Raw genomic sequence first — 16,191 nt, 5'->3', positions numbered from 1 at the left:
GGCAGGGGGTTGGAACTGGGTGATCTTTAATATCCCTTACAATCCAAACCATTCCATGACCAATTCAAATGCTGAAACACAATCAGTACCTTTATAATACTAGTTTTCAGTACCTTTCTAAGGTTGCATCAGTTATAACAAATGCAAATTGCTGCCAGTTAATCCTGTTTAGGAACTCCCAGATAAGCAATTTTGGAAACCATTTCTCCACGGGTTACGCAGGTCACCTGTATGAGTGCACGAGCAAACACTTCCTTTAACCCAAATGGGACATTCTGCCTCTCACTCTGAAGCCATGCTTCACATAGAGTACCCTGGGAAAAGCCCTGGAGTACTTACTCTATCATTTTGGTTATTTTTCATGCATCTCCTCCCTTTAAAACCAGCACAACATCCACTGGAGGTGATAAAAGACCTTTATCTTTCTAAATTTCAACACATAGAACATCTCTCTTTATAAGACAGCTCCTTCACCACTCTGGCCAACTTCCCAGGAGACAATCTGTCCAGGGTTCCACCTCAGCCCCAAACATCCACTACAGCTTCTGACAGAATCACAATGCTTGGAAAAGGTCTCTGAGATGGAGTCCAACCATTAACCCAGCAGAGACACACCAGAACCACCCCTGGACACCGCCACCAAACACCTCAGCCCCTCCAGCTTCAACAGCACCAGAGCACAGAGGCAGATGTTGCAGTCCAGATCTTCTGATGAGAAGATAAAAAAGGCAAGAAAAGAAAAACAAGGCAAAAGAGAATTTAAAAAAAACCCAAAAGGTTAAAGATTAATTCCAAAAATCCCTGTGAAATATATACTTGAAGCGTTTTCCCTGAAATGCTTCACTTTACTCTGCATTCATCAAATTTTTAATGTGTATCTTTAACCAATTTTAATTGAAAGAAGTCCCATAAGCCCATTTTTAAAAATTTTTAAGGGTTTTGTGAAGGTGTAATGAGATACTTTATAATTGTACCTTTCTCTCCAGGTTGTAAATGTTAGACCTTCCTTTGTGCTTGGCTGAAGCAAGTGCATAAATGATTAAATATTTTCTAGGAATGTGTCACTATTGACCTCTCCTCTGCAGAATGCCTTTATCTCACTATCACCAGGAAAAACCAGCAAACCTCACACTGCAAACCAACTTCAAAATCTACACCCACCATTCTGAGCTTTACCAAGGTGGACCTGCTGCAGAAACACCAGGAGGCCACAAAAATGCTCAGAGAGGTGGAGAACCTCTGGCATGGAGACAAACAAAGGGTTGGGGGTGTTAGCCCAGAGAACAGAAGGGTCTGGAAGACCTCAGAGCCCCTTCCAGTGCCTGAAGGGGATCCAGGAGAGCTGGAGAGGGACTGGGGACAAGGGATCCAGGGACAGGACAAGGGGGAATGGATTAAAACTGAAAGAGGGAAGGGTTAGATGGGATATTAGGAAGAAATTCTTCCCTGTGAGGGTGGTCAGACACCAGCACAGGGTGCCCAGAGAAGCTGTGGCTGCTCCTGTATCCCTAGAATTGTCCAAGATCAGGCTGGATGGGGCTTGGAGCAGCCTGGGATAGCAGAAGGTGTCCCTGCATGTGGCAAGAGGTGGAACTGGACGGGCTTTAAGGTTCCTTCCAACCCAAAGCATTCTGTGATCCTGTGAAAGCTTTCCTGTAATCAGATCCCTGGTAACCACATGTACGTGCACTCGTGGGTAACGAATGCAAGTATGTAAATATTCAGGCATGAAAATACAAGACAGCTTTTGTGGACAGAAATAAAGCAGCACTGTCTGCCAACTGTTAAATGCATGCTCAGAATGACTTTGTATAATATTTGTATCTTTAAAAAAAAAACCCTTTACTAACATTGCTTAAAAAAAAATACACCTGGATTCTTCTACACGCATCCACTGTAACAGCAACTTTGTGGCAGAATTTCTTTATGGTGATTATGAGCATAGAAACTGATTTATCTGCCCCAAAGTGTTCCCAAAGGCAGGAGTTCATCCTGAAGAGATGGAAGCACATCCCTCCCTCTGGCTCCAGAAGGCCAGGGGAGGAGTCCCACACACCAAGGGAACGGCCAAGCTTTGCAAATCATCAAATAAACAAGAAAGTTTCAAATTTTACTGCAGATTACAGCAGGCCAGGAAACAGCGAGATTCGTTTTACTGCCAATTCCGCTGGGAATCCTGGAGGACAAGTCAGGAAGCAGAGAGCTGCGGGGGTGGGGGAGAGCATGGCAGGGAATAAAAATCAATACTTCTCTTTGCTACCAGGAAAATAAGGTTTGCAACAGTGGCAGCAAACAACTGCCCAGTTACTCAGCAGAGAGGACTTGACTTTAACCAGTATCATCAATATGCAAACTGTAACTGCAGGCTGAGGTTCATGAAGTATTTGCCTCCTACAAACCCGTCCTGGAATTTTAGAAACGTTTTAAAAGTTACATCCCAACACATACACATTAGATTTTGACAGATCAGGCATCCATTACTTGGGGCTGCTCCTCTGTACAAAGTAGGTCCTGCAGAGTCTTATTTTTCCATCTGTCAGGCTTTAAATATATTAATAAACATTCAGAAGAGACTAACAGTTTCTTGAAAAAAAAATAAAAAAAATAAATCTCATTTCAAACCCCCTGACACCCTCAGAATCCAAGTCTATCATATATTTATTCAGCTTTAACTTGCCATAAATTTTCTAGATAATAGAATTCTTGTTTCTAGTGCAGCCAATCACTTCTAATAATTGGGTTCTTTTTTTTACAAATCATACTTTATTATCTTGTACAAAGAAAACAAGAGAAGTGGCACTTTGCAAGTGATCATTTTGGTAACAGGCTGAATAAAGCCTACAAGCTTTAGAACAGGACTTTCTCTGCTCATTTGGTTAAAGTTGATATTTTTACTGCTTGTATCTGTGTTACACAGTAGCAGCTGGCACTGAAAGGGCTGGACTGTATAAGACTTGGATTTTTTTTTTCTTGTCTTACAGCAAACATTCCAGAAATACAAAAAAAAGGCCAAAATTATACCACAGCAGATCACGTGGCACGTGTTTCCATTCACATCTATTTAGATGCTACTTATGCTTTCCATATTCATCCCATCCATGTCCGTTTTATGCCTCAACCTCTCCAAGTAAAAATAAACCAAGCTCCCCTCAAACTCCAGCAGAAGCAGAATTTATAGATTGGCATTTCCAATGTGAAACTCTCGAAAGTGTCTGTGATGATGTTAAAGCACAAAAGGCTTCTTTGCTCTGTGCCTGCCCACAGCTCCGGGAGACTCAGCAAACAGTTTAAACCCAGTGAGATGTCACCCTGCTGGAGCTGAGCACTGGAAATACAGCCTAGATCTGGAGCAGCCACCAGAACCAACTCATGGAGACTTGGGAGATGTTGCTGAATGTTTCTGGGAGATTCTTCCAGCCAGGTTTCCCCTGCTGAGAGGCATGGGATGGTTTACAACCCTCCCCAGCAATCCAGATGTGAGCTTTATAAACATCTAAACGGGCTTGGCCCGTTGTAGTTTCATCAGCCCTTCTTTTGTTTCAGCTTGGAAGACTGCATCCCTTTTTCTGGAAATAATTCTGAGCTGGGATAAGGGGACACACAAAGCCCCCCAAATGGGTGGGCAGAGACCCTCACAGTTCATCAGGGGAGCACCCACGGCCAGGAGTGGTCAGGGCAGGTTGAGAGCCCATCTCAAACACCAAAACTATTCCCTGTGCCACCAGCAGCCTCAGCCTGGGCTCTACAGCCCCAAAAGGCAGGATTTCATCCTCTGCTCCTTCCTGGTCCTACACACATCCACATTCCTCACTGCTCTCCCTGCAAGATATATCCCCCAGGCAGGGAGGAGAAACAGAAATGAGCCACATTTTCCCTTACTGATTCATACAGTGGGCAAAACCCAAGTAAGAAGGTAGGTAATTAGACCTGACTTTGCTTTCCCTATTCCTTTTCTTTTTTTTTTTAAATCAAATGTTAGCTCCTGTGGACAGAAAAACTTCAAATACAATTGTCTAATTCTCTGTTGGCTGGGCATGAGTAATGGACAAATTCAACCCTTAAGTTATCATTTCTATATCCAGGATTGCCTGAAACTGGATTTTTAGTTGAAAATGTAATCCTGAATCCCAACTATGGTGGTCATTGCCAACAACTCAAAATTCAGTAGATAACAAAACTGCACTTGCTTACAGTGGGAATAGCTAAGATTTGACAAATATACATAAAAATTGTGGGATAATTTTCAACCATTTTCACATCAGAACAGTAACTTTTCCATGACAGTCAAACTCATAAACTAAGTGTTCCATGAGGCGAAAGCAATCTCCCCACAGTCAAACCTATCTATGAGGGCAACAGAACGTCCTTCACAACCATGACCAAGTCAGGGAGTTTCATTTCTCTTGGCCTTTTGCCTTCTCAGCCTTTCAGTTTTTATCCCTTTAAAAAAACAAAAATGGACCCATTATCCAGAGGCTTATTTGGAATGTTTGGCTTAAACTCCGAAAGCTGAAGCGTGGCATCGATCACGCCGCATTTTACTGATTATGTCAGAAAATGCTATTCGCATTTCTGAATACCGAATTAACAAAATGTAGGTCAACTTTGTTGGGTTTCCTTCACTTTTTAAAGGCACTTAAACTTCTGAACACTTTAGTTAAATCACCTCATTGAAACCAGTATGAATGTGAGGTGATGACAAGCACTGTGAAGAAACGATCACACTGCAGGTTACAGACTGACCGAATATTTGATATTCAGGCAAACTATCATTCCCATCTGCCAGTGCACTTCTGCTCTTAACTGCGACCCTAAATCAAATCTTGGGTTACTACAGGTTACTACAGTCTCCCTGGAACATAAAACCTACTGTATGGCTACTCTGGTTTCATATAACAACTATGTCACTAGTTAATGATTTAAAATTTTACCCTCTGTAAGCAACTCACATTCCAGTGGATTTTTTTTTTTCTCTCCTTTAAATGCTACTTTAGCATTAAAATTCTGAAGTCAATATTATAAAAATCTGTTGAGACAATGTCTCAGGATCATTAACATATGTTCAAGTGTTTGAGTACTCTGAATCCTGGTGATGTAATGGCAAAAAAGTACATTCAAAGTATTTCCAGCTATATTCAAAACTGTTTTTTTATTGAAGACACAATTAAAGACACTTATTTTGGCTTTTAACTTGAGCTCTTCAGAACTCCTTATTTAAAATTATAATGAGTATTGCTCTCATTGCTGTTTTTTTCCAACTCTGTTTTAAAGAAAAGGCAGCAAAAAAGTTTGTGAAAATATCCTCAAGAACTCACACTGTGATTTAAAAAAAACCTCTGATGGTTCAGGTTCCACTGTGAACCTTTTTCATATAATTTATTGCAGAAGACAATTCACATCTATAGGAACACTAAAATATTCTGTTACTCTAAATAACTGAAAATAGACACTCAGCTGACAGGCAAATTTTATAGAAGTCAAAAAAGATGTATTTGAAGACAGAAAACAAAATCCCACAGCCCGAAGAAGGTACCTAAAGGACTGGACTATTTTTCTCTATTATTTAACTTGGCACTTGGAACCAGCCAGGAATTTGCATCATTTATGAGGATCAAATTAATGCAGGCAGGTAAAAAAAGGTAAATTCATTTCTTTGGACTGAATGCCTGTTGCCCATCCGTGACCACACTCTCAACGTGACACTCTGAGCAGCTCTGTCAGCAATGCTCAGTTCCCTGTACATTTAACCATACAGATTTCACATTAGAGGTCTATGTGTAATAGGAGTTAATAAAAATAAAAAAATAAAACAACCAGTTGATTTTATCTGTACTGATTTGTAGAGATCCAGACTTTCAGTTTTTCTTCGTACTTTTTTATTTTTATTTTTCTTAGCTGCTCACATTTACCCCTGACAAAACAAACCTCTTTTCAAGTACTTAGGTCTCCGTTTTAGCTTCAAGTTTGTTAACGTTGCCAATTTCCAGAAGTGTCAGATGACCACAACACAAAATATTTCTGCAAAGAACTACTACTTCTGATACTTAAAAAACTAACAGGGAATGGAATTCTCCATGAATTTGGTGTTCAAAGTATCTCCAGGCACCTAAGTATCACTTCCAGTTGGGGGAACCTAAGCTTCTATTTCCCAGAAATAACTTAACAACACGGATGGGGACCAAAATCCCCCAGCAGCACCGACACCATACACATTTGAGAACATTACAATAATAATAATAATAAAAAAATATGATTGTAGCAAACCTTCCATGCTCAGCTTTCATTCTGACAGACAGCTAAATCCAGTGCACCACCATGTGGCAACAAATTAGGGAATGGTTCACATACCAAGACCTGGTTTTTTTCCCACCTTTAAATCTTTTTGCTATTTCTTAAAAAATAAATGTTAACAAATTCCTCTTAGCGTACCTAAGATCCCCCTTAACAAACTACCACAGCTTCTTAACAGCTATTTTTTAATACACCTGGACTAGCAAGAAAATGCTTGTGCATTTTTATTTGTAAAACACAGTATTTACCTAAAAACATAACTGCCCCAGGACCGGAGAACCAGCTCTGTTGCTTGCCAGCCTCGCTCCCTTGCACAGAAGTCTGGCAAAAGCCTCTACTGCACACTGAATTCCTCTTAAAACATAAATACATTTTGAAAAACTCAGCCAAGCTAAATGACGGTCTCATATCTGATTAAAAGCTTTAAAACAAATCTTGGGAGAAAAATCAAAACTTTGGAGGTATACACATGCATTATTTAGCAGCTGCTCAGTTACTCTGCAACTGCCTCTCTCCAGCTTAACAACGAGAAAATAATTTATTTTTTTTTCCACAAGATCTCAACAACTCTAAGAAAACCCTGATTCCCAAAGCCACCACATGCCACTTAGTACTCTGGAATTTACTTCTGCAGCCAAATGCTAAACTCAGAGGAAAAAAAACCCAGCTTTTCATTAAATTGGACAGCCCTGGTTCGCACAGCACAGTGCTCCTGGATTTCACCATATCACAAAATTCCAGAATTCGGGCTCAGCTGATTCTGGATTTCATTACACAAAGAGTTAATTCATTAATGCCTTAACATATTTGTGAGCCATTTTGTACCAACACACTGAGCTCAACCTGAATTAGCAGCAAAGACTCACTCAGCACCAGCCTCCTGCAAGGAGCCTTATCTGGATTCCCCGTCTCCGCTCGCTCTCTCTCGCAGCTCTCTGCACCTAAAGGCTCCGCTAAAACCGGAATTTCTGTCCCAAATCAGACAGAAAATTGGGTGAGGCGATGTGCAGCCACGCCAGGGAGAGCAATGGGTTCCCACAAGCTCCATACCTCGAGCACTGGGAAAACCTGTAGTGGAGGAGGTTGGAGCAAGCAGCGCTCTCCTTCCAGAGCCCAGGACGGACAGACCCGCAGTTCTCCCGCTGCAAAAGTTGCTCTGGAGTGATTTGGAAGTTTTACCACAGAGCTCATCGTAAATCCAACGCATGCACTGTGACCACAGTGTAAAAAAAAACCCCAAAAAAAACTCACCCCAAAAAGCCGAATAAAAAGATAATTCACCTCCTGCTTGAAGATGACGCTGGAGTTTCCTCATCCCCAACTCCAGCTCCCCTCCTTCCCCTCTCCCCGAGCCCAGCCCTAACACAAAGCCTGAAAAGCTCCTTCTCTGCAGCGAAGACCATCATGATCTTCTACCAAAGACAAACCAATAGCAAGAACACAATGCACATTATGCAAGTTACTGCAGAGTTATGCAAGTTAGATGCATATTTTCACTCGCTCTGCCGAGGACTCCAAAGCCACTTGTTTGATGTGGATGCCTACTCTTATTCCGAGCTGTCAAATCTTCCTCTGCTTGTCTCAACTGGCTTTTTTACACTAAAATTTCAGGCAGCTGCTATGGATATTAACAAAACCCTTCCACTGTATACAATAATATAGGCCATTAAAATCACAACACCTGAGCACAGCATCACATGTGTACCCCAAACCAGGCCTTAAGAGACATGGTGGGCAGAGCACAGCACCTTTTTTACTGTAGATACCCCACGATCTACATTGCCAAAACAGAGGAAAGCATCAGAAATCTCCTGAGCCAAACCAGGCCTCATGGTGGAAGTACCACCTCACAAGCAAAAGGAATTAAAGAGTTACATAAACACTCCAATGCTGAAAATATATAATTTTTTGTTCAAGCACCCCCCAAACGTGATGGCTTTTTTTATTTTTTTAAAATCTACCTCCGTACTTCTGCAGTCAGCACTAGTGAAGCAAGAAGACAGAATTCATGTATGGCCTTACAGTCCAAAGTAACTGGGAGCAACTTCTCCAACAATACAGGAGCCCTCGCTATTTCCAAGATGAGCCACACAAAAATGCAAGCTTTTTGGGCACTAAATCCATCAATCTCAGGAGGAAATCTATCAATCTACCATTTTAGACGACCACTTAGAGATCTGACTGTACCTACCAAGGAACATGGACATAACTCTTTATTTCCAGTTTCTGCCCTTTCTCCTCTATTTACCAGCTTTGCCTGTAACAAAACATAAAAGTGACATCCAAATAACTTCCCAAAGCCCTGAACAAGCCCCCAGAGCTCGAACCCTCCTGCTCACCCACCAGACACAAGGACACAACCACTTACAGCCCCAAGCTGCTCCAAGCTTCTGAAAGCAAACAAGGTTAAGGGCGCTCGTTAACATCCAGACTTTTGAGGGAAGCAGCTCCCTTGGCTGGATTCATCTCATTTGGGAGTAAAACCCAGTCCAAGTGTGATGCCTTACGCAAGCAACAACTATTTATTTAAGGAGTAAATAGAGCCTGTTTTTACAAGCAGCCTGTGTCTCGTTCTGAGAAGCACAAGTAACCTCCAACAAACCTGAAAGCTGCACAGATTCTGAAATGGGAGGAATATAGGAAAGAAACCCGGTTTAAAAGGAAAAAAAAAAAAAAAAAAGGAGAGGGGAAAAGAATTTAAAATCTTTACACACTGTATTTCAAAACCTTCCAACACACCCAGCACAGGTATCCCTTCCCTGGAGCAGGGCACTAACTGCACAGTGACCACCTTATAAAGTTACCTCCCCAAACCTCAGGGAACAAGAGTATTTTTTTTAATGACTGATGAAATTCGGTATTTAAACACTTTTAACAAGTTCTCAGCTGTATCCAGCAAGCAGTTTCAGAGACCCTTCACACAAATACCTTCATCCCACAAAAAAAAACCAACAAAAACCAGCCCAAACCCAACAAGCCCTCCTCTATTCCCAGCAGCCTGGAGAGGATTATACGGTCACTAAAGAATGCGAGTTGTTACTACGTGCAATTTTAAACAGGAGGGGGGGGGGGAAAAAAGAAAAAAAAAAAATCATGGAGAAAACCAGAAAGCAACTCACCTTTATCCTGAGTGCAGGACAGGATCTCCTCCTCTTTGGGGTTAGTCACCTGGGTGATAATGGACGGGTTGTCCATGGAAACAGAGTGAGATTCCACCTGGCTATTTCCCTCTCAGAGGCAGGCTTGTGTGCGGGGGGGGGGCGGGGGGGGGGAGCGGGTTTGTTTGTTTGTTTAAAAAAAAAAAATCAAGACTCAGGCTTGTATTTGGAAAAAAAAAAAAACTATTTAAAAAAAAAAACCAAAAAACAAAACAACCTAAACCTCAACAAGCAACTCCTCCAGGAGCGAAACCGAGGGGAAGGGGGTGGGAAGGACGCCAAACGCGATGCCACCGCGGCCTCTTGCCGGCGCCAATTCTGCACGGCCAAGGGGGGGGAAGGAGCGCAAACCCCCCCCCCTTAAAAAAAAGAGAATTAATCCAATTCACCCTTCCGGGAAGCCCGCCGAGCGCTTCCCCCCGAGCCCCCGCCGCCGCCTCCCGAGGCGGGGGAAGAGCCCCCGTCCCTCCGCTCCGCGCCTCCCCCCGCGGCCTCACGCCGCCCCCCGCATCCACCTGAGCCGCCCCTACATACCCCCCCCCGCCGCCCGCCCCCGCGCTTATCTCATCCCCGCGCCCCCCTTCCTCCCGCGGGCAGCGCTCGGCGGAGCGACGCCGGGCCGCCCCCTCCACCTCCACCTCCTCCTCCTCCTCCCCCCGTTCCCGGGTCGCGGGCGAGGAGGGAAGCGCGGCGCGAGGGGAGGAAGGGAGGGGAAAGGGGCCGAGCCGCTCCCCGCGCTGCGCCACAACCCGCCCGCCGCCGCCGCCGCCGCCGCGCCCCGAGCCGTGAGCCGTGAGCGCGCCCGGCCCGCCCCGCGCCGGGTCCGGAGCGAGGGGCGGGAGCGGCAGCGCCCGGCGGTGCGCGGTAAACAACGGGGCGGGGCGGGGCGGGGCGGGGCGGGGCGGGGCGGGGCGGGGCGGGGCGGGGCGGGGCGGGGCGGGGCGGGGCGGGGCGGGGCGGGGCGGGGCGGGGCGGGGCGGGGCGGGGCGGGGCGGGCAGCGCCACAGCACGGCGGGGGCGTGTCAGGGGCGGGGCTCATAGCAGAGGGCGGGGCCAACGAGCCGTGAGGGCGTGAGGCGGGCCCGGCCGCCATTTCCCGCCTCGGGCTGCGCGGGAAAAAATAAATCACGGAGTCGGAATTGTTTGGGTGAGAAAAGAGCTGTGGGATCAGCGAGTTTGACCTGTGGGCCGGCGCCACTTTGTCAGCCACTGGGTGCCCTGTGCGGGTTTTCCTTAAACACCGTCAGGGATAGTGATTCCATCACCTTACTGGGGCGTGTTATTTCTGATCTCTAATGTCTAATCAACTTTTCTGTGAAGGAATTTTTCCTGATGTCCAACCTAAACCTCCCCTGGCCCAGCCTGAGGCCGTTCCCTCTCCTCCTGTCCCTGTTCCCTGGGAGCAGAGCCCGATGCCCCCCGGCTGTCCCCTCCTGGCAGGGAGTTGTGCAGAGCCAGAAATTCCCCCTGAGCTTCCTTTGCTCCAGGCTGAGCCCCTTTCCAGCTCCCTCAGCTGCTCCTGGGGCTCCAGAGCCGCCTTCTCTGGACCTGAATATTAATGGTTTCATGAACAGGTATGAACCATCTGAAGGAAGATGTGTGAAGTATTTTTACAGGTGACTGTAAGGTGTCTTTCAGAGGCAAGTGTGTAGCTCAGATCACAGACTCACTCCATTTGGACGTGACCACACTGGGTCATCTGGTCCCACGTCCCTGCTCCGGCAGGGAGGAGCCCAGCAGGGCCATCCTGAGCACACAGCACAGGATTGTGTCCAGATGGCTGTGGAATATCCTCAGGGAGGGAGACTCCACACCCTCTCTGGGCAACCTGTTCAGGGCTCACTCACTGCACAGGTTCTTCCTCCAGAGAAGGAGGAATTTCCTGGGATCCAGGGGGAATTTCCTGGGATCAGTTCCTGCCCATTCCTCTGGTGGCACTGCTGGATCCCAGAGAGCAGGGCCCATCCTCAGCAGGTGCTGACAGACATTGATGAGGTCCCCTCTCAGTGTATCCTCTCAAGGCTGAACAGCCCCAGCTCTTTCAGCTTTTCCTCATATGAGAGATGCCCCAGTCCATTAATCTTCCTTGTAGCCTCTGCTGGACCCACCCCAGGAGCTCCATGTCCCTCTTGTACTGCAAAGGTACCGATGGCAGGCCTGGCTGCTTCTCTCAGAGCTAATACCCTCTGTCCTTTTCCTAAAAGGCATGTCTGGCTTTCCAGGAATTCCCAGTGCTGCTGTTTGCTGGTGCATGAGGATGTAAACTGTGATGTACCTGTCCTGCTCCCACCCTCCTCGGTACCTGCCATTACCCAGGGCCTTGGGCCTGATGGTGGGGAAAGTACATGGGGAAACCTACCCCAAATAATGGCTCTTGTGGGACTGCCAGAGTGTAAAACCAAGAGAAAACCTTTAAAAAAGCATGGTGCTGTATTTAACATAAATAAGGAATTGTAACCTCCTTTGCCTCCTAGAAAAAAAAAAATAAAAAAAAAAAATCTAATGTATATTCAAGACTCTGTTGTAATCTTGCTACACTAAAGATAGGTATAATTTTAAAATTAATTAAATAAATAGGGAAAACCCTTCTGTAGCCAGCATAGACCCAGGCAGCATGAATTTTAGTAATATTGGTTACAACTACCTTATTTTTCCACTAAAAGAGGAAACCATTGACCATTTGCATTAACAAAATATTTATAAATTTATCTATGAACAGTTTTACCTAACAATAACAAAACCCTGCCATTGCCTCTCCATCTCTGAAAGTGTCCAAGGCCAGGCTGGATGGGGCTTGGAGTAACCTGGGATAGTGGAAGGTGTCCCTGCCCATGGCAGAGGGTTGGAACTGCATGATCTGTAAGGTGCCTTCCAACCCCAGCCTCTCTGGGATTCTGCAATTCCTTTCCAGGCTGGGTTGTAGAAATGACCAATGTGTTTAATTCCAGCAATTTAAGCATCTCTTTTTGTCACAGCTCTTCCTCGCTCTGGAAGAAGGATGTGGGCCCAGCCTCGAGGAATTTCTGTTCTGCAGCAGTGCCACATCCAGTTTCTGGAGAAAATGACTTAACAGCTCACGGGCCTTGTTTCATTCCTGCAGTCGACAGATTTAAACATTTTGCTGTGAGCCTTCAAATCACTGCGTTTTTTCCAGCATAGAAAAAGTCATTCCAAATCTACCTGTGCTTTCTGCCTCCAAAACTAACACTCCCTACAGAGCAGCACAGGCAGAGATACCTGTATTGCAGGTTTCTGGGACTCGTATTTTAGGTTTTCCTGTCCTACTCTTATGACAAACACTTGCACGGGGAGTGAGCGCGATGCCACTGCTTGCATTGTATCCAACCGTGCAAGTTCCAACCTGCTCCTTGGCTTTGGCTTCTCCAGACAAGTCCTGCAGTTACAAACAATCCCTCCCAGGCTGGATCGGGCACAGAGGAGCAGGAGTTGGTACATGTTGGCTGGTGGAATTAGCCCTGCTGCCTGTGAAGGCTGGGAGCTGCTGCTCCTGAGCTATTATGCGGCTTTATCGCAGCGCTGGTTATGTTGTAACCCTGCAAGTGCTTGATCTTTTACCCGCCCAGGCACTGCAGGCATTTTTAATTATCTGAGGGTTAATTTGCATAGGAGCTTTTGCTGAAACAATAAATTCATACCTCTGTTATTATCTGGTATGAGTTTCTGTATCAATATTTATATTTGGGTCAAACCAAAGAAGCTTCCTGCTAACATTAAGACAAAAGAATTGCTTCAGAGCAGGTTCAGGAGTCAGCCAGCACTAAGAACACCTTCCACTTCTTTGCAGGGAAAGGGAAATTGTGATGTGTGGTCGGAGAACACGCATTCCAATGCCTCTTTTCTATGCAGGGATGAGGAGACAGAAACATCTTGTCAGATGAAAAGCACGTTTTGCAAGGCTTGACAAATACAATGTTCACCTGGAGCCGATGTGGTCTGTGTGATTTCGATGCTGGTAGGATTGTTTCTGTAACTCATGTTGTAAAACTCCGGTCCAGCAGCTCACTCACTGTGTGTTCATCTTCATCAGGAATTTGGTAATTGCTTCAGTTTAGAGGGGGAACTGCTGTGGTGATACATAAGAGGGAAGTAGGGTGAGAGGATGTGCCAGGAGAGGCTGTCTCTCCCCATGCTTGTCCCCATGCTGCTGCCATGCAGCTCCCTCACCCCTCCAGCCTAAGATGGAGAGCAAAAAAGCAGGATACTGGCAGCACATGAGGATCTGTAGAAAGTCCATATTCTTGCAGGGCAGCGGGAAGCAGAATGGAAGCTGAGGAAGCACAGCTGTTCTTGTCCTGGCAGCACTGCTGTAACCTCAGAAAGGGGTCCCTTCCCCTGGGCATGGGATCAGCCTCTCCCACCCCACCACTCCCATTTCTGTGCCTGTTATGAGATGGATGTTACAGAATCAAGAGCAATCCATGTTGTATCCTTTCTGTTTTTACTTTAGGAACACTCTGAAGTGTGTACAGTATCTTCTATCTATGTTTCTTTGTGTGCTACATGAGCTAAATCCTAAATAATCCCATGGAACGAGGGAATGGTTTCATCTCCCTGCCGCAGTTCAGAGGTGGAGGTACAGACAAAACAATACTTAGCAGGGAATTGCAGCACCAGCTAATAGGAGATCCAGGTTTTCATCATGACTTCTGACATTTGTCCTTGCTACTAAAATGTGCCCCTTTCTCAATGCCACAGGATGTTTTATAAAGGGGGGGGTGTGGGGGTGGGGAGGAGGGGGATGTTTTTGGCAGAACTGTTCTACATTAAAAGGAAGCATTTATTTTCATTGGTATCAGCTCTGTGAAGTCTTGACCCTGGGCCCACAATGGGAGTTTTATCCTTGACTTTAATGGGAGAACAATCAAGGTCTCATGATATTACATCCTAAAGAAAGGAAAATACTGCAGTTTGTATCAATAAGATAAATGTCTCATACTTAGTGTAAGCGGCTATATTCTTGCAATAAATGGTTTATTAGATTGATTAAATGTCTTAACTTCACCTCGACTATTAATCACTTTTGGCAGCTGTTTACTGCTTTGTATACTTTGAAGTAATGGACATTATTCCTTAATTATCTCATTGCAGCTCATTGTTTCCTAAATAGTGCCATTAGAATGGTAAATTGCAACAGTAAAACAATGTCAATAGGAAGTTATGAAGTTCCCATTTTATGATGCATTCATAAAGTTAACTCAATCTACTAAAATGTGGCTGTGATTTCCACACAGTGGCCTATTTGCTATGACAGAAGAGATTCTGATGAGAAAACAGTTGAGCTTTAAGTGTGCTGGGACTCTGCTTTTACCCGAGTAAAACTCAGCATATCCCCTGTTGGAATATGTGTTGGAATATGCATATCAGAATTTATTCAACTAGTGCTTGTTTGATCACTTTTGGTTTCACTGAGTGCTGTGAATTCCAAGGATTTCATGCCTTTGAATACAATGCGTTTATTCCCATGGAAAAAAAATGAGAAAACTCCAGTGCTATAATTTAGATGTTACTATTGTCATTTCACAGAAGGATAAGAGAGAACCAAATCAATCAGAAGAAATAGCTGCTTTTAGTTTTATCTCCAGATCTGGCAGCAAGTCATAACTTAGAAGTTGTACAACAATTTCCATGCTGAGTCCCTTTTTCAGTCAACTGTAACTGTCCTGAACTTTAACATTATGAGTTGTCTGTTTCAGGCTGAGTTGTTTGGGTGGAATCAGTATTACTGTCAATCTGAGAAAGAGTCATGAAACTGGCTTTCAAGTACTGTAACAGAAATTGTCTCTCTTCTTTCTCCCTAAGAAAGGTTTTTAGGGAAAAAGTAATGTTGGAAATTATGAGTTCTCGTGAGTTTTTTATTCTCCTGGGATTTTTACTGTGCACATGATAGAAAATGTAGTTCCTTACCTTGGGCTAAATTAGTGCTGAAGACAAGGTGAATGAGTCTTTTACTAACATTAACAATTTATGTTTAATCCCGAATTTCTGCAGACTCCTAATCCAGAAACTTTGATTAAGGAACTCAACTAAGATGAAGCCTGACTGTGCCAGATGTCAGACACCCCCAGGAGAAGCAATGCCTGGAAATTGTTCTACCCAGAGGGAAGCAAACGTATAATTAAAATGCCTGGCTGTAATTTTGGTTCTGGGTTGAATTCAGCTGGTGACCCACAGCTGGAAGGCTCTGAGGGCTCATCACCAGGTGACCTGCAAGTGACACATCCAGTTCTACCTAACTGCAAATGCTACACCTCTGCAAGTCAGCCTGCTCTTTTTTATTTATTTATTTATATTTATTTTTTTGGCAAGCAACCAAATAATGTTCCTGCCTTGTCAGAGGTCTGGTGAAGTGTCCCATTCCTGTTCTCATTGCATCTTCTACTTCATCTGGTCAAGCTTACACAGTCTCCTGCTGCCCTAAGGTGCTCTCCTCAACCTCTTAGAGCCAGAGGGGAGTTGCTGCTGGGAATCAGCTGGTGGAAACGTTTGTAACAAAGCTCTCTCTCAGTCAAACCCAGGTGACTGAAGGAAACAGGTTAAGTTCTTTAGCCCAAAGAATTCATCCTAGATGAGATCAGGGTTTACTCTGAATCTTTCAAACTCCAGAGACAATAGCACAGGGCCAAAACACAACCATTTGGGAGGCATCAACAATTTCAAGTAGTGCAACTACCTGTTTGTCTGCAGCCTTAGACAATATTCATGCTACACAGAGGTGGTGGAT

The 16,191-nt window shown here is 44.8% G+C and overlaps 2 protein-coding genes across 10 annotated transcripts in view; one reads left to right on the top strand and one right to left on the bottom strand.

The window, feature by feature from the left end:
• Positions 1-9,557, bottom strand: part of CTDSPL (CTD small phosphatase like) — a 79,649-nt gene extending 70,092 nt beyond the window's left edge. For all 4 annotated transcript variants that reach the window (XM_058831248.1, XM_058831246.1, XM_058831247.1 and 1 more), the window contains exon 1: positions 9,411-9,557. In XM_058831248.1, coding sequence (XP_058687231.1) covers positions 9,411-9,486 — 76 coding nt within the window. In that variant the 5' untranslated portion in view covers positions 9,487-9,557. The remainder of the gene's footprint in view (positions 1-9,410) is intronic.
• Positions 9,558-9,736: 179 nt separating this feature from the next.
• On the top strand, positions 9,737-15,510 carry LOC131575604 (uncharacterized). Of its 6 annotated transcripts, XR_009276811.1 has the most exons (5): positions 10,485-12,313; positions 12,425-12,572; positions 13,317-13,504; positions 13,715-13,893; positions 14,559-15,291. XR_009276811.1 is itself a non-coding variant. In XM_058831251.1 (4 exons), the coding sequence occupies exons 1-3, from the start codon at positions 9,737-9,739 to the stop codon at positions 14,571-14,573; spliced, it is 771 nt and encodes a 256-aa protein (XP_058687234.1). In that variant the 3' UTR covers positions 14,574-14,590; positions 15,459-15,510. The 6 variants fall into 6 exon arrangements, 4 of the variants coding, with proteins under 4 accessions (XP_058687234.1, XP_058687233.1, XP_058687235.1 ...); XM_058831251.1 differs by lacking the exons at positions 10,485-12,313; positions 12,425-12,572; positions 13,317-13,504 and adding exons at positions 9,737-10,313; positions 15,459-15,510 and having other exon boundaries at positions 14,559-14,590; XR_009276810.1 differs by having other exon boundaries at positions 10,485-12,572.
• Positions 15,511-16,191: the final 681 nt, after the last annotated feature.

Source organism: Poecile atricapillus, chromosome 2 (assembly GCF_030490865.1).
Source record: "Poecile atricapillus isolate bPoeAtr1 chromosome 2, bPoeAtr1.hap1, whole genome shotgun sequence".
NCBI lineage: Eukaryota > Metazoa > Chordata > Aves > Passeriformes > Paridae > Poecile > Poecile atricapillus.
This window is presented reverse-complemented; position numbering and strand designations above follow the sequence as displayed.

Coding starts and splice junctions, on each gene's coding strand:
- LOC131575604 (XM_058831251.1), top strand. CDS start 9,737: ATGCCACCGCGGCCTCTTGCCGGCGCCAATTCTGCACGGCCAAGGGGG. Junction 10,314..13,714: donor GCAGCGCCCGGCGGTGCGCG/GTAAACAACGGG, acceptor ATATTCTTGCAG/GGCAGCGGGAAGCAGAATGG.